This window comes from Puntigrus tetrazona, chromosome 2 (assembly GCF_018831695.1).
Source record: "Puntigrus tetrazona isolate hp1 chromosome 2, ASM1883169v1, whole genome shotgun sequence".
Classification (NCBI taxonomy): Eukaryota; Metazoa; Chordata; class Actinopteri; order Cypriniformes; family Cyprinidae; genus Puntigrus; species Puntigrus tetrazona.
In genome coordinates, this window is record NC_056700.1 from 19,265,833 (window position 1) to 19,289,680 (window position 23,848).

A 23,848-nucleotide genomic window follows, 5' to 3' on the forward strand; every position below is an offset into this window, starting at 1 on the left:
TAATTTAAGTAAAAAAACAGAGCTTCAGTTCAAAATTGTAGTTTTAAATAATAATAATAATAATAATAATATATTTCTATATTAAACTTTGCTGTCTGGGGCTTTGGTACTTTAAGTACTATATATATATATATATATATATATATATATATATATATATATATATATATATATATATATATATATATATATATATAGCGTGGTTTAAATCTGACCAACATCACATTTGATCTTTTCTGGTTTTCTCTCTCTAATAGTTTCCTGTCACTCTTCACTGCACTCCCTGATTAGATTTCAAAATGCACAAACATAAAATTAGAAGAACCCCATAAATATACAAACGCAGCACTTCCAGTCACTTAATTAGCATTACATTCATCCGTGAACATCTCAAGGCAGTCTTGTGATGGAAACTCTGTGACAGAGATGAGGTGAGTTTCCTGGCCAACTCATTTCCTGTCCAGCTGTCATGTAGCCCTTTCCTGCACCATGACACCCCGGTTCCCGTTATTTTCCCATGCGTATCCCGTGTTCTTTTTTACTTCAGCAATTCCAGTGGCAATATCAGTCTTCGTGCTGCTCTGCCGCGACTTTTTGGCGTCCGTGGCATTTGCGAATAAGCAATGAATGTTTAATGCCGCAGTTAATGTTAATCGTCACCCCGAGGTCCTGAAATGGTCTTTCTATTGAACAGAATGAGTCTGGCCTCTGGCTTTGGTGTGTTTGGATAATCGAGGGAATTATTCACTCTCCAGGGAGTAGATGAGTCATTACGCAGCACACACACAACATTGTTTTGATGCCTTATTCCAAAGTCTTGTTGTACATGCTTCCTTTTCTGATACTGGATTAAAGGAGACCAACAGCTGTTTCAGATTTTTTTTTTTCCCCTAAAAAGTTTTTTGTTGCGTATACTGTGTTTTGAAGTAAGCTATAAAGCTTCTCTGCTCAGTTTATCTGGGGCAGAATGACTACCTCAGATATTCATGAGGAACTTTTTTAAGACCTTTCCCTCAAAAAGAGGTAGAGATGGAGGCCTGTGGTACTGTACTGTCGCCCCATTTTATCCACAGTAGTGCCAATGAATAATGTAATAAGATATTCAGTTAGGGAAACAGGCTGAGGGAATATCTCTCTGCTGAGGTGAATACAAAGCACTCGGTTCTCTGAATTATACAGTCCATAAAGGCCAGCAAGGAAGAGTGAGATGTTTTATCTTAAGGGTTATTCTTACTCTCAGCTTCATGTTTTATAAAGCGCACAAGACAGAGTAATGTAACATGCATGAACACATACTAAAGCACACAGTGATGTGCCAGCCTTGACCAGGAGGATAACGCGTGTCAGTAAGAAAATAATTCCAGATGGATTCTTTTTTTCTTTGACCTTGCTGGTTGCTTTTAACTGTAGCTTTCATCACGATTGGGTTTACCTCTTCATGTTTGTACTGAAAGATAAAAACGATACAGCTCAGATGTAAGTCTGATGTGGGGTGACAACAGATGCTGTAGCGACAGCTGAACTCTGATATGAAAGTAAATAACCCATGTGTTAACGTGATAGTGATTTTAAAGGGTGTTGAAGCATGATGGGGAAAAGTTGGATAATTAGTACTAAAGGTGGAAAACGGAAGTATTTTAACAGTACAAGCATTTTAAACTGTTGGATTTTTTGTATTATTATTATTATTATTATTATTATTATTATTATTATTAAGCAACCAACAATTAAAATATTTCAAAATACATAAATAATAAACAAAATAGTATCATTCATTAGCCTAACTGTCAGCTGTTTGAATCAAGGAAATCTGTTATAAATATAAATAATAGAATTAATCGGGTATATGTAGATCAATTTTAGAACTAACTTGTTTTTATTTGTTGTTGTTGTTGTTGTTGTTTTTCTCCCAGGTTGGAACAAGCGTGTAGATTATGAACCTGGAACAGGCAGCAAGCAGCTCTTTCCCAAGATGCACCTTGAGACCTGTGACGGCCCTTTATCTTCAGTGCGAGCCATGGTGGAACTGCAGACCAGCCATATTGGAAAGGGCTGTGACAGAGAAACCTATTCTGAGAAGTCTCTGCAAAAGCTCTGTGGTACGCTCAAATTCAGTCCATCAGTCCAGAACTGTTATTTGTTATTGCTGAGCTTAATGAGTTAAATTAAATTCACAAAAATAAAACACAGCACAATGATAATGAGAACACTGGCAAACCTCTCTCTCTCTCTCTTTTTTTTCATACTGTAGATTACAGTGTTGTTTTTCCCATATTCAGACATAACTACTAGCTCTTAATAATTTAATATAGAATTTTAATATCTGCCGTTTATGAGTCTAACTTGAAAACAAAGATTAGTGTAGTAATATGGAAAATAATTTTAATATCGTTTCATCCCTACAATTCACCTAACCATATCTCATATACACACAATTTTCATGTATCTCAATAAATCAGTCATTTTAATCTGATGAAAGACTCTTTGAAACTGATGCATTATAAAGTCAGAGCCACTCTGGCACACAATTGTGAAGTGATTAAAGCTCTGACTGATTTGTGAAGCATTAAGTGTGTTGATCTTTTTACCATCTTGGCTCTCTCTCTCAGTAATAATCGTTCCCCCTATTGATGTCAGTCGCTTTTGCCCAGCCACTTTACAGTTAGCTGAAATAAGTGTTTATTGTTTGAAAATAGGTACATTTTTGAAGTGTTTCTGAAATAGACATCAAAGCTGCCTGCCAAGTATGAAACATTTTTTCAAAACTACACGTAAAATATTTAGATAAATACATGCTTTATGGAAATTGCAAGGTCCCAATGTGTAACCATTAGTGTACAACCTTGAAATGCAGACAGTTTATTCTGGACCGGACATTTGATCACAAGAGCCGCCATAGAGACTCGTGTAGCGCTAGAAATTGCTTGCGTAATGTAATCTCATTGACCTGTACCTTTACGGTATTGCTGGAAATGGATTCTCTCAGAAGAGCTCAGACGCTCACTTGGAGTCTGGCGGTGAATTTATCGTCCAATATCGATTGGCAGAAATAAATATTGCATAGCTTAAAAGCAGCACCGCTGCCATATTCCCTCTCGCTCCTGTCTCTCTTTGGGCCCGTGGCGAAGTGAGTGATGTGGAGCTGTGGAATGAGAACACGTTGCTCTGACATCGCTGCTGCTCATCGCTCATTCTGTCCCTCTGTGCTGGCCGTCCTGTCACCCCTGAGTGGGGAAAAAAGATTCAATATCCTCCTGTACTCCCAAATAAAACACGCAGAGAGAGGCATGGGAGGGAGGGAGGACGACAGGAGGCTAATCAAAGATTGATAGGTGGCGCTGCTCTTGCATATTTAGGGCATTTGTACTAGACTTGTCCTCGAAGCTAGTTAAGTTATATTTTCAAGTTTTGCTTTTTTAAAGGACATATTCCTAACATATGCTTCCTAGTTGATGAAGAAGCCATACTCAAACTCTTTTAACCCACATGATCACCCTTACTTAACGTGTTGCTAGACCACATTCGGCAGCAATACGTTTTATAATGAGACGTTTGCTTTCAGAAATGACATTTCAGTCAGGGTTGAATGTGGGTCTCGGAACCAAATGTTACTTGCTTTTCATCTCTAATTTGATTTGAAGTGTGCTGTATTCACAGTACATTTGAATGCCAGGGCAACTAACATGATTTTAACTCTTTGTGACAGACAGCTTGTAATTTTTCATTGCTGCCTCTTGCAGTAACCTGAACTAACCTCTGTGCTTTTATCTCCGCAGGAGCAGCCTCGGGCAGCACAGACCTTCTCCCAGCGCCGAGTGCGTCCACCAACTGGACAGCTTCCTTGCTGACAGACAGCGGCCGAGACAGTGACCTCATCTTCAGATTTGATGGACGACAGGCGGCCAATATTCCGGAGTGGGTTGTGCCACAGAACCTGACGGATCAGTTTACCATAGCAACATGGATGAAGCATGGGCCAAGTCCTGGGCTGAGAGCTGAGAAGGAGACATTGCTGTGTAATTCTGATAAAACTGGTAAGCTATGTTGACTATATGGTAAGCTATGGCAGGCGTGTTGTGAATCTTTAAGAGGCCCAGGGTTTATATGTACTTTTTTCATTAAAGGGTTAATTCAACCATAAATTACATTTTAGTCGTGTTGCTGTCTATGGAGGGCCAGATAGCTCTCTGATTTCATCAAAAATATATCTTAATTTGTGTTCTAAATATGAACGAAGGTCTTACTGGTTTGGAATGACATGAGGGTTAGTATTTTTCATTTTGGGGTGAACTAACCCTTTAAATAGTGCTAAGATATTTTAGATTACAGTGTTGCTCAAAATTATTAGAACATTTTCATCAGCAAGCCAGTTATTTATATTTTTTTGCTGTAGTAGATTTTTGCTTGCACAAGGAGTCTGAAAACAGCCTGTGCTCGACAAAGAGATTTGATCTTCAAGATCTGATCATCATCCAGTTTGTCTGGAATGACATGAAGAAACATGACTAAATCCAGAAGAACTGGGGCAACGTCTCTCAGATTCTTACTCCAAGAAACCTACCTGCAAAGCTACAGTAGTGTCAGAGGTTTTAGACACTTATGTAAAATGAGGATTCTGTCAAGATTAATGTAATAAACAGATTTTCTTTATCAGTTAACACCTATTAACTAAATTAAATCAACACTTGGTGTGATGATCATTTGCATTTAAAGTGGCTTTTTAGACAGCTTTGCAGGTAGGTGACTTGGAGACGTTGCTACAGTTCTTATGGATTTATTCTGTTTCAGTTTGATCTGTTCTTTCAGGTTATTCCAGACAGACTAGATATTTCAGATCTTTGTGTGGAGCACTGGCTGTTGTCAGACTCCAATCTCATTGGATTATTATGATTAATGGCAAAATTAATGTTTGAAAATGTAAACTGATATTTCCTGACACACTACAGCAATAGATAGAAATAGCTGATGTTAAAAACCTTTTTTAGCTGATGAAAATACTGGTGTTTTAAAAAATTTGCCCACCACTGTATGTCTACGGTTTCTTAATCTGCTGATCCATCCTCAGTTTGGTAGAAATGAAGAGATCAGTCCTACAGATGTGTCAGACAAACCCGAGAATAGTTTTATCAGTACCAGGCGATGCCCGGAAGCATTATGGAGAGAGATTAAGACTATGGATTAGATGTGGATTAAAGAGTGGTTCTGAACACAATTCTCTGGAGGTTAAAAGGGAAACTAGTCAGGAAGAAATGCAGCGTGACTGTCAGCGGCCAGTTCTCCGAGACCGAGTGGTCCTGATGGGGGCCGACTGCTTGGCAGGGCTCTTTTGAGTTCATTGATCCCAGGCGTCATGTTGAGTGGGTGTGAGACTTAATCAATTCAACATGCACTAAAAGCAGTAGCACAAGAGACATCGGGCAGCGGCGTTGAGGTGAGTGGAGAGGGGCGCCGTGTGGAGGAGACGTGGCAGCCACCCTGATCAATGAGAGCTTTCTGAGAAAGTGTGAAAGCAGTCCAGTCTTTATTTGAGTGAGACACGTGATGAACAGTGAAATGTGTTAATAACAGAGAAGTCTGAGTTTGAATGGCAGCTCTCTCGTGCACCTCCTGTTGGTACAAGTGGTACAAGTGAATTTAAAACATTGCAACATTATAGTTATTAGGTTATTAGATCAACTTAAAAATAGCACATATACACATAATATTACATAATATATAATAAGATTCATTTTATCAATATTTTGCTAAATGATTGTGCTGCTTAATATTTTTGTGGAAGTCTTGATATATTTTTAGGATTATTTAATGAACAGAAAGTTCAAAATAACGGATTCATAAATATATATATATATATATATATATATATATATATATATATATATATATATATATATATATATATATATATATATATATATATTTTTTTATTTTATTTTTTTTAATGGAAGACTTAAATAGAATTTGTTTTTGTAATTAATTCTATAAATAGGTAAATAGTTAAAAAAGTAAAGTAAAGGGGTAAGCTGGTTATCCCTGAATTGTTAAGCAAGATTCAGGGAATATATCCTGCCAGTCAGTCTACACCTAGCTGGTTGATTCCCTTTAGAGTTTCAGTATCAGTTTATTTTTCTCTGTGTCAAGACTTCTCTCCTTGTTTGTAGTGTAATTTTTATGACTCAGCCTTGTATAACAGTCGAGAGTTTTTCCTAACATGACTATGCAGTTCAGACAAGCTTTCAGAGCGAGGCAAGGAAATCTATAAATGTAAATCTTTAATCAACATGACGTTCTTGCTTTGACAACCAATCGTAAGTGATTTGTAGAAAAGTTATTCTACATTCCTAAAATAACACATCATTTATTTGCCCTGTCTGGCATGATTGTTTTTTTGTTTGTTTGTTTTTTGATGCCTTTACAGTAAGGCTTTTCTGTGTTTTCTTTTTGCAGAGATGAACAGGCATCATTACTCTCTATACGTCCATAACTGCCGTCTGGTGTTTCTTCTGAGGCGAGACTTTATTCAACTGGACTCCTTCAGACCAGCAGAGTTCCACTGGAGACTAGAACAGGTGAGGAGCCTCTGGGCACCTGTCAGACATGCACGTCAACATTACAACCGGCCCTGTGATAAACAGGACAGGAAAAACGCCACACCGATCGGGCTCCATTTATAGTAATCGCTTGTGAAGTGAAGTTCGCTCTGTATAATTTTCAATTACCTGTTTTTGAATTATTCATTATCCGTGTGACTGATCTTTCCGTTGTGACGAGTGATCTGTCACTGGTAAAATGATTATTATCAGAAGGACAAATTGGAAAGCCGACGCAAAGACAGCACTCACGTTTCCTCTCCCAGTGCTTATTTGGCTCATAATCCGGCTTGTTTGTGTTTGGAAACACCTTGATTTTCAGCATTTCCCTTGGCTAATGTTGAGTGCAGACTAATCTTTTGATTGAGAGCACTAAACGGACTTTATATGTGTGTCACTGTGCCTCTCAACGCTTGCCAAGGGGAACAGAGAGCCGAGGTGAGACACGTGTAATCAGTTTGAAAAGCTCTCCACAGCAATGACCTCTCGCAGGGAACATAATGATAGTCCATCGCCCACACCAGCCCTAACCACAAATTACGCTCACATTCTCACATCCAGACATGCATTAACCCAAACGCAGCATCTCGGACCTTTCTGAGCTGCTGTTAATGTATGCGTATCTACTGAGAAAACACCATGTATGTGTCATCGAAAGCCTTTTTTTTTTTTTTATATATTTTCAAATGCACAGAGCAGGTCGTTGGCTGAGAGGGCTTTGATCAATAGTCTAGATCAATTACTGTAAGTAGGACTCTGGAGTTCAGGTTTTGGTCATAGTCCAGAAGCTTGTGTGCAGATGTTTTGATTAAAAAAACTAAATTGTGAGAACATTTGGCTGCATTTGTTTTCTCGCTGTGGCAGTTGTCTCGGGTAGTTACGAAAGATCTCTGGTGGTAGCCGAAAGTTCATACAAAAAACAATTAAAAATATTTACTTAACACTAAACATTTTTTAAATATACACTATATTGCCAAAAGTATTCACTCACCCATCCAAATAATTGGAATCAAGTGTTCCAATTACACCTAGGCATACAATCATTTGTGAAAGAACGGCTCGCTCTCAGGAGGTCAGTGAATTCCAGCGTGGAACTGTGATAGGATGCCATATGTGCAACAAATCCAGTCGTGAAATTTCCTCGCTACTAAATATTCCACAGTCAACAGTCAGCTGTATTATAAGTGGAAGTGGAAGTGTTTGGGAATGACAGCAAATCAGTCACAAAGTGGTAGTACATGTAAACAGATGGAGCGGATGCATAGTGTGAAGAGGTAACCAACTTTCTGAACAGTAATCTCAACTTTCTGAACAGTGTAATGCAAAGAGTTGGATGCTCTGGACAGACCGTCCAAAATCTTCCATCGATGGCCTTCTGATTGGTGGTTGCTAGGAGACATTTTAGACAATTCCATGCTCACAACTTTGAAATCTTGCATTCCTCCATGACATCACAAAGAAAGGTCCAAAAGAATAGATGACTTGATGAACTTGCCTGCACAAAGTCCTGACCTCAACCCAACAGAACACCTTTGGGATGAATAAAAGCGGAGACTGAGAGCCTGGCCTTTTCATCCAACATCAGTGTGTGACCTCACAAATGCGCTTCTGTATCGACATCATATTGAACACTATGGATTAGGAATGGGATGTCACTGAGGTTCATATGCGAGTCAAGGCAGGTGAGCAAATATTTTTGGCAATATAGGGTAACTGTAACTATACCAACAATCCACAATTCAGTTAGGAACATTTTTTTTAGACCTCCTTCTTCAATCAGGCATGCATTTTTTTATTGTACAAATAAATGCAGGCTCGCTGAGCAGATAGTTTTTTGAAAACACTGAAAAACATTACAGATCCTAATTGAAACACTTGTGTGACTCATAGGATGAGACTTAGCTGTTTTGCCCATGAGTGAGGCACTTACCCTCAGGTCACTCCAGGAGTATTGACCCTAAAGGGTCTTTCAGAATGACATCTATTTGCAGTGACAAAGTAACTGGAAATCATTGATTTTCATGTTGCCTATTGGAGGCAACATGAACATTTTTATCAACGTTCAACGTCACACTGAGATGTGATTTGCCTTTATGATATAGTTTAGCTGTAACTGACAGAACGGCTACTTGGCAACCCTATTTAATCTCTCTCAGTGTGCAACCCTTAATAAGTAAATTGTAAGCCACTTTAGATAAAAGCATCTTCTGAATGACAACCTACTACTTGCTCTGACAGGCTTTTGATAGTAGATCCATAAAGGCATGCCTTGTCCACACAGTCTGATCATTAACTGGCTAATGCATATTGCACAGTAAAATGGCAAGCGCTGGCAAAATTCAGTAGTGCAATTATGATTGAAGGGTCCCCTAAGGGGAACTAAACTCTGGGCTTGCCAAAGTTTGCAAGCTTGGTGGCATCAGAATCTGGTTTTAGATACTTATTAGGAAGTAAACTAGAAATCTGTCAGTAGAATTGTATGGCAGAATTGGCAGAATTATCGAGACTTGTAAAACCTGGCTTCCATATAAATTCTGAAGATCTACATAAATTATATGCTATTTTTACTATTTATTAGTTTTATTTGTCTACTTTTAAATATTGTAGTATTATCCATTTCAGATAATGCCATTAAAAGGCGCATAAATACAAAATGCTGTTAGTCACATTAGATTTTTTTTTTTTTTTTTGTCTAGAATAATGTTACAATTTAGGTTTGGCTGAATGTATCTATGTACTAAAAACTAGACATTTAATGATTTTTTATGGCTGCTGTAAATTCACTTTTATTCTTTTTATCACAGGAATAAATTATGTTCTAAAATGTACTGAAATAGTTTAAATTGTAGTAATATTTTAAAATATTACTGTTTTACTGTATGCAAAAAAAGTAACGTAACAAATCAGCATGTTTTGCCTTTCATATATTTTGAATTTGTACAATACTTTGTGTGTGTGTTTTTAACCAACATATAATTATTCCAGCGAGGTGCAAAGTCTGTGTTGACTGCAATTATTATGACAATAAACAATAAGCTCAGTTTGAAGACCTGGTTCTGCCTCAGCGTTCTTGATGGCTGTACATAGTTTGTTACAGGTCAGAGGGAAAATGAGCTCCTTTCAAAGCTTCAGCTCCTTTCCTGTGGTCAGGCAGAGCTCAGTCAGGAGATGAGGAACACAAGTAAACAATATGGGGTCAGCAGACAGGCTGCCATAAAACAATGTCAGCTGCAGAAGGAGCAGCGCTTTTACCTACAGTCCTGTCAACATCCACCGCATGAAACACTGCAGAGCAAAAAGTCTCAATACAGCTGTTGGTTTGTGTTATACCGATATGCTGTGATAGTCTCCGTGTGACTTTTTTCATACATTTATCTTTCATGGCCACTTTGTTGATTTTTGTAGGGAAGAGTATTTCTTTGCATCTGATATCTGCTTGCAAATGAAAGCATGCGAAAAAGGAGAGAGAAGGTGTGAATGTGCTTGTTTACACTTCAGTGCATTTTCTCTCTTCCTGTTTTCCCTGCCATGTACCTCTTCTCCAGCATGGTTTGATAATGGTGTCTCTTCAGCTTGGAGGCAGTAAACAGAATATGCTTGCCTTGATCTCAGAGTACAGCACAGCTCTGTTCCCAACATGAGAAGCATCTGTTTTTCTTTCTTTTCTCTCTGCCCTCCCTCTGACTGCTTGCCACTGATACCTAAACAACAGATTATCCTGTTGTAAATGTCATTGTAGTTAGTTTGACTTTTTATCTTTAACGCTGAAAACTTTTGACTCTTTCAGCATGTTCTGGCCAAAAGCAGACTACTTAGACTAGAACAAACAAAAAAGTGACCTTTTTTATTTTCTGTTTATTACAAAGACTTTTTTGAAAGATCGAAAAGTTTTTATATTGCAAGGATGCAAACATATGTAATGCTACAAAAGATTTCTATTTCATATAAATGCTGGGTTTGTAGTTTGTCAGTTCTGAAAATGTATCAAATAAATTATTCTTGAGCACAAAATCAGTGTATTACTATGATTTCAGAAGGTAGTGTAACGGAAGACTGTTGAAAGTTCGTCTTTTAATTAGATAAATACAAAAATATAATTAGTTATTGTAAATTAAATATTAAAAATATAAATATATTTAAAAATATAAGATAAGCATTTTCATAATGTTTTTCTATAAAAAAAAAATTCTGCTCTGCTCATGAAAATGGCTTTAGATGCTGATAAAAAATAGTATTAAAAAAAAGTACGTTTCACCAACCAAATTTAGTTGAATCCATCCGCTATATCAAACTAGATCCTTATTTTCCGATATTTAATGCCATAAATGTTGGAAAATTTTAGCAAATTCAGTGACTGGCCCATCCTCACAGTCACTAGAGCTGTAGTCAAAAATACACTTTTGGCAAGATTTTGCCTTTTTTATGTGTGATATACATTAAATGCCAGCTATATAGTCCTCGAGTGGTTGTTTTATGTGCAAAGTTTTACAATTGTATATCAGGGTTGTTGCTGTTTTTTGTGTAGCGTAAGACCCACACACTAATTGCATAATTCCCAAAATCTAAGAAAGTCATATTACTTATTGTGCTTGCTAGGCAGCAGGACGTGAATGTGTTTGTGTAAGTCCGGCCCTGTTGACAAGTCTGTCAGGAGGTGCGGGAGGGGCCGCAGGTGCTGTGGTATTTCCATCACTATGGCAGTGGCTGATCTAAGGCACCTGTAGAACATTTGATTGACGCTGCCATCTCCACCCCAGCCTAGTGGCCTGCGGCAGTGTGAGCGTCGTGTTCTATTAAGGACCCGACATTGATCTAGTAAAATAGCTTTGCGGTGATAGCGCGGCAGACACACTTTAGGTTGGAGAGAGAGAGAGAGAGAGAGAGAGAGAGAGAAAGGGAAAAGAGACAGGGTGTTGGCTGTTGGGCATCTCATCCAAATGCTGCTCTTTGCAGTCTCATCAGCACTCTGAGAGGACACTCAATGGCTTCCGCTGCAACTCCATTTAGCCCTATTGATTTTGCAATCTTCCTCACACCTGCCTCTTTAGCTTTTTTCTCCCCTCTTTTCGTTGAGAGGGAAAGAATGATGGAGAGGAAGGGAGTGATGCCAAGTGAAAGGAGGGAAATACTTGATGGGGGGTTATTCTGTACTATTTGTCTTTTTTATTGCTCACTCTCTAACTTTGTTTCTCTTTATCTCTCTTTCTCTAATCGTATGGATTAGAGGTTTTTAGTCTAATGGATATAAGGTTAGTGTTGTTAAAGGAATAGTTAAGTTAAAAATTATATGTTGTTATTCAAGTTCCAAACATGTGCTGTTAATACATATTTTTGTGGGGAAAAGTTGTTTTTTTTTCCATACATTGTAAGATCTGAAAAGTTTAAAAACACCAAAAGCACCATTTGTGTTTTGTATTTCAAGTTGTGAGGCATGTGTGCAAAACATTTAAAGAGATAGTCCACAAAGATTAAGATTTTGTCATGTATTCACACTCACTCACTTTGTTTCGTGAAAAAAACTGTGTGTGTGTATACTTATTTATGTTGTATTGTGCATGCCAAATGTCCCCAAAAGAATTGTAAAACCTGACATTGTTGGGACAGGCCTGTGTTCCCCACAAGAGCAAAATATTAAAAATAGAAAATTATGTTTATCTGAAAGTGTAACAATGCTAACAGGTTTTCTGTAAGGGGAAGGTTTAGGGTTAGGGCTGGGCTAGGGGTTAAAAAAAATATTGTTTGGTCAGTATGAAACGGAAAGTCCACACAATTCACATAAACAACAGAGAGTGTGTGTGTGTGTGTGTGTGTGTGTGTGTGTGTGTGTGTTCCTACATTAAAAATATTAGTGGGGTCTGTTTTTTTTCATTATTATTTATTGCTCAGACTTTAATACAATTACCAAAACTCATACCAGGTCCTTACTTCTCTTTATGTTCACCAAGCAATTGCCTGTTTACATTTTCACACAGTGCAACTCTTCAAAACTTCTAAACATGCTAAATATTTTATTATTACGTTTGTTTGCCTCTCTGTGCCCACATACTTTAATGCAGCTAAATTCTCAAAATTATTTTAATATTTTTGTTTTATTTATACATTTAATATGAAGTAGTGATTAAATCTTGACCCATTAAGACTATATAACCAGCTCTACATTTCAAGATGTTAATCTGCACAGAAATCCTGATTTATAATCGAGCCGTTGTCTCAAATAGCGTATACATAAGATAAAGGCAATATCTGTGCTGGGATTTTGGCTATGCTTGCTTTATTTAACATAATATTTTAAAGCAGCACTATGTAAAATTTGGCACTTGATAAACAGAACTGCACCTATTCCACAGAAGGACATTATAACCAGAACTACTTCTACAAAGTTTATGTCTATGGCAACCAAGGCTACAGTATTCCGAAAATAAGCACTTATTATAAGTGTACCAAAGTGATTCGGCATAAAACAAAAACGTACTTGGAACATTAATTCATGATGTACTCGCTCATTATATACATTTTTGCAAATTCTGAACATGAACAACAAAAAAGTTACATGCTGCTTTACCTGCAGCATGGGAAAGACAGATATTACCGGCGAGTCTTAAATATGTAATAACGTTTGGGGAAAAACTAAAGATTTGTTGCTAGGTGCTTTTGAAAAAAAGTGGTCTGAAAAGTAGCAAAGTTGGCAACACTGACAAGCATCTCTATTCATTTCTCCAACCACTGGATATTGAACGGGGTCAAACAAAAATGCAGGACAACACTAGATTAATGGTTAATAATTACTTAAATTTGAATACATTTCTCACTCCTCATGTATGTGTTCATAAAGCTTGCAACGCATGATGCAAATATAAACTTATTACCTCTTTTAAGCTGTGTTTTCTGGTCTTTTTTGGAGCTTGACAGCCCCTGGTGAACTGGTATTGCGCAACAAACTTACAGTACCTGTTCAAAGTAAATAACCACATATTTCAAAGAATAATACAGTGAGTAAATAATAAAAGCACATTTTTGGATAGACTTTGGATATCCACAAATACACAGGCTGTCATGTAGCTATAAAGTCTTTGATCTAGTCCCCAACCTCCCCTCATTGGCAGTGCGCATAGTTCATCTGGTGTTTTCAACAGGGCACAGCTTTTTCTATTAAAATGAGCGATGCACCTCGAAAGGTTGCATCGAATTAAAGCTATAAAAAAGAGCCATCATTTTTTTTTCCACAATGGCCATTAAACAGAGACATATGGAAGATCCCGGTAGATCTGTGAAAACATTGGTTAAGACGCAAGCCGAGTCATCCGTTAATGGCTCTTCAAACATCGGCCTAAATCGATATTCAAAGATTTGTTTGCATCGACACTTCTGCTCATTGATCGGAGGTGTGTGTGCATGTACCGAGGGTCTGTGCGTGGCCCACTTCAACCAATCGGTACTGGCGTGGAAAAGCCTATGCAGGCTTGTCATTTATCCCCGTCTCGCTCAGATCATCGACCCGCACCGCTGCGGCAGAAAATTACACTCCGTCCTGTCAATATGACATTCATTGTACGCTTATCTACTCACAATTACACGCACCGCATCTGTGGCTTCCTTCGGCGATGCGCTTAAGACGCTGTATTGTTTTGTGTTAGATGGATTGCGTTCCATGCATGACCGCTTACTTGCTTTAATGAATACATGAAGACTTATAATGAGATCTCACAGAGGAGAGCGTGCAGCTTATCGAATGCTGTAAAACTTAAACTATAGACAAATAGATGAGTCCCACTGGTGCTTAAAGCTAATATAAAATCGGGGGAGGAACACGTGTCGTTTGATTTTCCAGGTAGTTACACAGATTTACAGCAAATACACACAAGTGTTGTCATGTTTTGCTAGGTCATGTTTTTATTTAAACCTATTTTGTATATAAATGTTTCTCTGCTTCTCCTTGAAATATATTTAGGGATGGAGAACATGTTAAAAAATGTGTTCATTTTTGTGGCATCTGATGCTTGGAAAATCAATGGATAATTACTGCTTTTTGTTTTGTTTTGTTTTTTTATTAATGTTGCTTCCAAAGACTGTAGGCAAAAATCAAAAGACAGGCTTATGAAAGCTACAATATGACAGACCGCAAATTGTCTGTACCAGCAAGCATTCTGCTTTCCATCAATTTTTCAGTTATTAGCCATTTGTTTACAAAGTCCCGCCCACTTAACAGTTCTTCCAATCATTGTAAAAAGACCTCAGGCCTCAAGTTGGGAAAAAAAACACATAAATTGATTGAAAGCCCAATAATAATCCATCAGATACTCTATTGAATATTTGAATTACTCCCAGTGATGCCATTTCGGCAGGACCCCAAATTAGGCTTTTGTCCAGTGAACATTAATTTTTGGTTCATTTAATCTAATTGTTCACACAGTATGTGCCATAGACTTCCAATGTTCACTGATTTTTAATAGACTAATTCATGAATAAAAAACACATTTCTATTGATGTTTTTAAAAAAAAAAAAAAACAAACACTATATTGTTGCCATTTAAAATTATGTATTTAATATACATTTAAAATATAATTTAATTGTATTTGATTTTATTACAAATTGTATACATATAATCTATATAATAACCTTTATTCATTTGCATTATGTGTGTGTGTGTGTGTGTGTGTGTGTGTGTGTGTGTGTGCGTGTGCGTGCGCATTGTGCATCATATTTTAGAGGATTATGTTTTCTGTGTCATCCCATAGCAATCGGCATACTTGTATATGGCCACAGAAACACAATAGTGAGATAAATTAAACTCGACACAATGTGAAACACTTTCTATTAGAATTTAAATGGATTGAAATGTCATTCACTCGTTTACATGTTCTTATTATGCATATAAAGAATAGGGGAAGGACCGCAAGAAGTCACCAGAGTCAGAAAAGTTGCAAAACTATTGTGTTTTGTATTAGCTCTAAGCCTGTATTTGCATTCTTTTTCTTTTCATGCCTCGCATTTCGCCATAATCAAAGCCTATTGTGATGTACCTGAAGGCTGCTTTGCGCTGTGAAATAATCATGAGCCTCTGAATAATGCATCTCTACAGCTCTATTTCTACATTAGCTGAACAAATTTTGCTCGTCCATCAGCGCCAAGCACCACCGCCTTCTTTTACGACCATACACCCTTCCTCAACTTTTCACTAAGAGCCGGTCATGTGAGAGATAGGCATAACCTAACAAACACATCAGTTTTCCACCTGATTTTTCGTCTACATCATTTCTCCTTTTGCTCCTTTTTTTATTTTTGACATTCCAAATATAGCAGCACCAAAATATTCAGTCTGACGTTTTTTTTTGAGGGGGTGGAGAGAGGTGTTCTCTCCTTTCTCTCTCCCTCCTACCGTGTTTTGCTTCAAAGTAAAATTTGTACTCTTTTCCACCAGGAATACTTCGCCTAGAGCTCTTGAGACGCAAAAAGAATGCCAATTCTGATCACAATTTTGGCAGCCTCTGATGAACATATGTTGAATATTTGTGCACATGTGTTGTTCGTGGAAGTTGAAGTGATTGCTTTGCATCGTGAATGGTTGAGTGCTGCTGCATGTTCTCATCCAGTAACAAGGCTGCCTCTGAACCTCTTTCCGGCCCACCTCGGTCCCCGTGCCATGCCAGTGTAATGGATTTGCATCAATAATGCAGGAGCAAGAGGAAAAAAACTCAGCTGAAAGAGTGCATGTACATGTTTCAGAGCAGATAGGGAGTGATAGATGTAGCGAGCATAGATTTGTGTATGACTTTAGAGGGTGCGACGGAGGAACCGGCGTTTGAATTGGGGCACATGTGGATATGAAAGCGTGCAGGTTTTGATGAACTGACGCTGAACTCCTTGGCCCCCATCAGTTCCGGGACTGAGTGGCGGGAGAGATTCGCCTCTCTATTCCTCTGATGACTTCCAGTGAGTTATTTTCCTGGCTTTCGCCCCCACACTTTCGATTACCCCCATCCATTCCCAGCCTCCTCCTCCACTTCCTTGCTCTAACCTATCCTTTTCACACGCTCCCTCTTTTCGAAAGCATGTGAAGCACATCGGATCTGGAGGTGTCAAATGAGCATCTTTTATAAAACAGCCAGTGTCTGAGGTCAACAACAGTATTTATGCTATGCGAAAATGGCTCGGACTTAAACGCATTAGAAATAAAGGCTTAAATGGCAGAGGGTTCCGAGAGATTGAGATGATGCAGAGACTTTGAAGTCTTTGAAAAGCTTGCATGAGGCTATCGGCAACCAGCCTACGTGTTTTTTGCGCACATCAACGCTCTTTGATATCTCTTTTTGCACAGGAGAACAACAACAACTGCTTATCATGACGCTTCATAATTGAAAGGTAGAGTTTGAATTTGCCATTTTACTGAAGAACGAGCTCAGATTTTCCTTCGGAGACTCCTGTGTTTGTGTGTCTGTCTCTGTGTCCAACAGTGTTGCATTCTAAACAGGCATGTGCCTTTGAGACGTTCCCAGGCTCATTAGCTGAGTATTTTATTGTCTCATTACGTTGTTTACGAGATGAAAAAATGCACACAGAAGTGCGTACGCAAACACACGTTCTTGCACATACTGTCACAACGATGCACCGTGAAATATCAACTCACTCAAAGTTTCTCCCTCACCCACGCCCCCTGGGGAAGCAGGAGACACACAGACCAGAGTGTGTCATTATTGACATACTAATGAGTTAGCAGCCGTGTGGCAAACTGCAGGGCTGCCAAAGCTCACCACTGTGTGGGGAGAATATCTGCTTTTTTATTAAACAGCCCAGTGGGAGACTCGCTACTTTCACACCCACAGCGAGCAACCTAACCTGACTGCCTTTGGATGTCAACATGTCGAAATGTGCATGCAAGTGCGATGAAATTGTTTTCTTTAATATCTCTCTGCATGAGTCAGTTACAAAAAGTACTATGATATTAATGTGTCTGTGTGTGTACGTGTGTATGTTTTATTTTTTAAGGATGCAGCATTAATGGTGTTTTTTTCACATGCACAGTGACAATAGCATATACCATGGTATGGCCGTGGTCAATGAATTTATTGCATGGTACATACAATTCTTTGAATTGTCTTACAAATACCGTTGTATATGTATAGGGTGATCATTCATTGTAAATGAGAACTATGGTAATACGTTGTTTTGGAACTGTACCATGGTAAAACTGTGTTTCTGGACATTTACTAAAATGGTAAGAAAAGAGAGCTTTGAAACACCACAACATATGTCCAAAATGTATCAGGAAGTACCATGGTACTACCGTAGTATAGGACATACTGTATACAATGGAAGTACTTGGTATGCTTGGAAATGTGTGACCACACTATGAGTACACAGTTTTAGTACTTTGAAATATAGCCTATAGTATTTACATGAGATCCCATCATTGTAGTGAAAACACAGTACTACTATAGTATTTTAGGGAATATACAATGTTATTCTTTAAGGTACCTTGGGATTGCCATGTATAACACAATGCAATATTGGTAATAGAAAAAGTTACAAAACATTGTATGCTATCAGCACAGTACTAGAGAAATCTAAATGGTAAATTACCAACACAATACTATAGTATAAGCCATATTTTGGTTACTGTATAAATTTTAGTTTCATAGTATTATAATGTCATAAGACATTACCCTGTACTAAATACTATGGAAGTTGAATATGTTGTTTTTGAGTGTGTGTGTTATGTCAACATACTTTGGTATAATGATTCAGTATGATCATAATACCATGCTATCACCATATTACTGTTCTCTAATGAGTGTTAAGGATTATTCTCCTTTCCATGTCTATGTTAGTGTGCATGCTTGTACTTGTGTGTGAACCCTCATTACCATTGTCCAATTTCCACATATCTGTTACTGTAAAAACAATTTGCTCCTGCTCTTGACTGCAAATAGATTAATTTACACAGTGTAGGCTCCAAATTGGGAAGCTTGGGAGAGGTCACTCTTTAGTTGACTTTTGTCCCTGGAGGGCATGGTCTAATTCCTGCTCTAATTACTCACTCTGTCAGCCTGTAATTTATAGTCACCTTCCAAAGCACCACAGGCCCGTCACCACCTTAGCGTGCCTGCCACGGTACAAACAACACCCGCAAAATATACCCACCACAACACACAGTGAGATGTGTCACATTTCAGTCACAACAATTTTATGTCTTAATCGTAATCCAGTGCTGTCATGCTGGTCGCCGTATTTTCCTTGAATTACGTGTTTTTTGTGATTGGCTCATTAGATCTGTTTATGGTGCTTGACGGTTTTAATTTTTTTAATTGTGGCCACTGCATGAACCAAATTCACTTGTTAAACGAGGTTTAAGGGTAGAATAGCAGTCTTGCTTCGATCAGCCTAATGAATACTGAGAAAGTCAACATATGTTGAAGTATGATGATTAGCTGATGATCTCATTCAGGTGGGTTAAATAAGGGAGACATGCAAAATATGCCGAGCAGGGGGTCCCCAGTACTGGAATAAAAAAAAAAAAAAACACTGCCCTATATAGAACTTTTTGAGGGTTTTTGTGAATTTAGTGCACAAATTAACAAGTTACACTTGGGTATAGAGACCAGTTCTCATTATTAACCATGCTTATTGTTAACTACCTAATACCTAAACTTACCTAAACTACATTACTAACTATTAATTAATGAATTAACCTCAAAAATGTATTTTGTTTTGGTGAGTAGAGGAAGGGAAATTGAAGTGTCCCTATTTATTGTGCCTTGGCTTTATATATCATTTGTTACAATCCATATATAGAATACAAAGAGGTTTGATTCTAACAGGTTGGTGTGTCAAAAACTAAAATCTTATTATTTTATTATTTTATTATCTTATTACCCAACTAAAATAATCACTTATTACTACAATATTTAATAGTGCTTTTATTGGTCAGTGAATTGTTAAATAAAGTCAATATTTTTGTTTCTTTGCTTAGTAAAAGAGTTAAACCACTGATTATTCTAACAATGTCCTTGCGATGTTTCTAGACCTTGATCGTGGTGGTATCCTTGCTGCAACCGAACATTTTTGTCTGCCCTGAGGAAAGCCACGGCCAGGTCCTCTGTCCACATACACATCAGAAGCCACTTACACGAAGCAGCCAATATCACGGCCCACTGCAGATCTCAAACCGCTCTGCTAGATCAGTCACCGATCTCCCCCGTATCATCTTGGCCAAAGAACTGTCATTTATATGTGTCGTTGCAATCAGCAAATTGCAGTGTTTGTCTTGTTCTCGTCACAGCGAATCGAGCCCAGACCTTCATCTGCAATCAGGTGGTTTAAAGTGTCTCTTTCATTGACTTTCAACGTAAGAGGTGCACCGTCTAATTTAATTCTATAGGGATGTCCAAGTCAGGTATGAGCGTCTGGCTGAGCTCCATCTGTCGTGGTGAATAACGGCTGCGAGAGAGTATCAGTGCACAGGTGTCTTGAAGATCTCCTTATGCTTCCAATAGTAGCCTTCCTGGAGATGAGGAGGCAGGTGTGTGGATAACAGTGCCAAGCATGTGCTAGTCGGCACAGCAACAAACTTCCCTAATCAATTACCCAGAATGCCCTTTGCTGACTCGGATGAGGGCGATGGGAACAGCAGTACCACTATCTGAAGATCCTTCCCAACCTTGCACTATGAGCTTTATCTCTGCCTACCGATTTGCAAATGTTTCTTTCCAGTAATCGATTATGAGATGTATATCTGCACCCCCAAAAATGAGGGGAGAGAAAAAGCACTTCTTCACTTGTATTTTTGCCATTCAGTATATAGAACAAATCTTTCCTCCCACAAGGCTATTTGAGGGAGCGGATGATGGAACAGATAAAGCAGCGCCTAAAATTAGGCTAATCTGCTGTTCAATCAAGGAAATAATGAAAACTCGAATTGCACCCCCCAATTCAGCTCACAGTTAGAGTCCCTGGACTCCTTGATTAAATGCCACCTCTGAAAAGTTTTCTGCGGTGGCCATTTATTCTTTCCAAATGCCTTGGCCGCCTTTCTTCCTTTGAAGAAAGACATGCCAGCATTCCAAGAGCAGAGAGACAGCGCTATTAAATGCTGTGTTAGTTAGAGATAGACATGGGTGACGTAATAAAATGCTATATATTATTACGTCCTTTTCACAGTATGCAAGATGTCTTGGTTTATTATTCCTGAAATGAGTGCCCATTTTCAGTACTTCGGTGACGGGTTGACCTATAGGATCAAGGAATTGGGGTGAGGCATATCGAAGTGCCAAAATTTGCTTTGCCATCTACTATTAGTGGAAGGGCAATTTCCCATTTCTAGAGAGCATTTTGTTGAAAAAATACTGGGAAATATGCCCATGACTGCTGGGATTCATTAATATGTTTGATCTGTTTTCACAGAAAACAGTTTGGTTTTTTCAACGTTTAGAAACACACTTGCATTATAAATTAGCCTCAAAGCTGAAAATCATGGACTAAAATCCAAAAGTCCAGTTTTAATTTTTATTAAGGGAAAATAGATTCCAATTATTTCATTATTTAGATGAAGAGCATGATAAATAGTACATTTATGCATTTTTATATATTAAAAATGCCACATGGAGACTTCCATTACAAACATGAATTTAAATCAAAGAACTGATTGGTGAAAAAGATATTAGCTGTGTTCCGGTTAATGATAGTTAATATAGATACAGTATCTTTATGCCAAAGACTTTATGATTATGTTCTGATTATGACTAAATAAAAAGCATTAAAAAAGCATTAAAGTCTTTCATAGTATTGCATAAAAATGCTTTTGTGTCCTCATTAAAAGAGTTAAATAGCATGCTTAAAATGAGATGAAGGCCCATCCGGCTCCATTTAAATAAAATACTTGCATAATTACAATTACAACTGTATTTTATAATATATTGCATATTATTATATTATATATTAGTACAAATATTCCCTCTCTGTCTTTTATTTCAGAATTTTTTTAAACAAGGTTTAATTGTATAGACAAAAAAAATGACAGTAAAGATTTATGCTGTTACAAAAGATTTTTATGTTTAATGTTATTCTGTCTACTTTTTGAAAAAAAAAAAAACTATTGATATCTATGTTTTCTGAATGTGTGTGTGTCTAACCCAACCCTAGTTAGAGACCAGCATCTCGGTGTATTGCAAGCCTTATCTGAGCAGCGGCACAGGCCTTCAAACACAATGCATTAATGTTGAATGAGAAACAGGCCTGTACCGCCGCAGCCTGCGAGGCATTTCTCTCCCGCAGCCAACATGACACAATGATGCTTGTGCATGTAGAAAGAGACGTATAGTTCTAGGTGTGATTTGTGTTGCAGCTCTCGCTTATTGTCACACTCTCATTTATTTGTTTGCTCTGAAGGTCGTGGATGCAGTTTGTTGACGGGAACAGATTAAAAATGTTTAGAGCAAAAAACGAGAGGAGAGAGCGAGGGATGGGGGTGGAGGAGGAGGCCAAATGTAAGGGTGTTTTAATCCTTGGCGGCATGTGCCTTTGTGTGCTGAAACAGCCAAAATCATCTCCTGTCAGACCAAGATTAATGCTTCATGTGTGTGTTTCATTAGCAGCAAAGCATGCACATGTTCTGTTCGTTCCTCGACGGACATGTAATCAGGATGAGAACGGACAGACTCTGTAGAGGTTGACATATCATCAGCCCGCTTATGACTGACAGTCGAAAACATTCTCGGTCTGTCTGGAATAGAGATAGGTCATGATTGTTGACTAGCTGACCAACAACTGACAAGTTAAAAATGTTAATTAGTTTTAGATTTTTTATTTCTTGTTTTTGTTTTTACTGCAGCTCTTTAAACCGTATGTCCGAGACAAACCTTAAAAATATGAATGAATGCAATACATTTTCACTGTAAAAATGCACAGCATCGAGTTTTGATTTGTTTATTTATTAGTGCATTTATTATTTATTAATGCATTTATATAATTTAAAGTTGAAATGTAAGTTGAGATAATTATGAGATACTTATTTTAAATAAAAAAGAATACTAAGAATTCTATCTTAATTTATATATATATATATATATATATATATATATATATATATATATATATATATATATATGTGTATATATATTGAAATTGTTATATTGAAATCTGATAAATGCTAAATAATTTTATTATTTCATTTATTATTTTATTATTTATTCTGAATTTTATTTGCCATAAATTTTGACAAATGAACATATTACTTCCATAAACAAATCCATGGCTCCATTCTATACATAACACACACACAGATACAAACACATACATTTAGGAAAGATTTATTATTCTTGTTTATTTATTTTCATTTAAGTGCTTGCTATTTTTAGATTTTTAAAAAATTGATTGTTTTTGTTTTCGTTGAACATCTCGCCAATTCTAGCTCATAAAAAAAGTGTCTCAAGACCTACTTGTTCTGGTCCACTCTGTTGTGTTTCATCGAATGTGTAGTTTTGAAGTGTAATTCGGTGATGTTTTAACCGGTTGATACACGTGAAAGTGCTAGTTGCCAAAATTTAATGAACAATTTAACATATTTGCAATCTACATATTTTGCTCATGGCTTTTTTGCACACAATTATGTTGCAATTAGCAAGCTTCGAGTGTTGTCCACATGTTTACACACTGCAGGCTATTCGTTTTCATACTCTGAACAGAAGCCCAGTTTTCAAAGAGCCATTGCATGAGCTGTTTAATTAACCAGCGCTAATGCTGCTGTTTTCATGCCTCGCTGACACTGGACATTGCTTAGGCTTTCTGAATTGCATGAGCTTATTTTTGCATGAGCATTTTTATTTCTGGAAACTTTCTCCTTTTTTTTTTTTTTAATGGTTTGGCAACACAATTACAATTTCTACTCTCTTTTAAGAAAACAGCAGGTGTTCCATTACATCCTAAATAAAAACAATCACTGTAAAAATGGTTAGCGTGCAACTACATTAAAAAATTCTATTCCATTCTTTTGTTATGCAAGGGCTTCAAATCCCAAGCTTTTAAAGACAACTTACAATGGCAGCCAGTGATCAGCATGCAGTTTTATTTAATTGACAGTTTCGTTTCATAATATCCCAGAATGCCTCTCATTTCAGCACAAGTGCCCAAACGAAAAAAAATGGCCAAGAGACTAAATGGCACTTGGTGTTGTGTGTGTGTGTGTGTGTGTGTGTGTGTGTGTGTGTGTGTGTGTGTGTGTGTGTGTGCATGTTTGTGACATTGAAAAGGACAAAAAAGGTTAGGA

General features: G+C 37.5%; 1 protein-coding gene across 1 annotated transcript in view; it reads left to right on the plus strand.

Moving 5' to 3' along the window:
* The window catches only part of clstn2a (calsyntenin 2a), a 1,097,509-nt gene that overhangs the window by 1,054,455 nt on the left and 19,206 nt on the right, over positions 1 to 23,848 (plus strand). Inside the window, exons 6-8 of the mRNA XM_043263119.1 lie at positions 1,914 to 2,099; positions 3,777 to 4,034; positions 6,448 to 6,569. Of these exons, the coding sequence (XP_043119054.1) occupies positions 1,914 to 2,099; positions 3,777 to 4,034; positions 6,448 to 6,569 (566 nt within the window). The remainder of the gene's footprint in view (positions 1 to 1,913; positions 2,100 to 3,776; positions 4,035 to 6,447; positions 6,570 to 23,848) is intronic.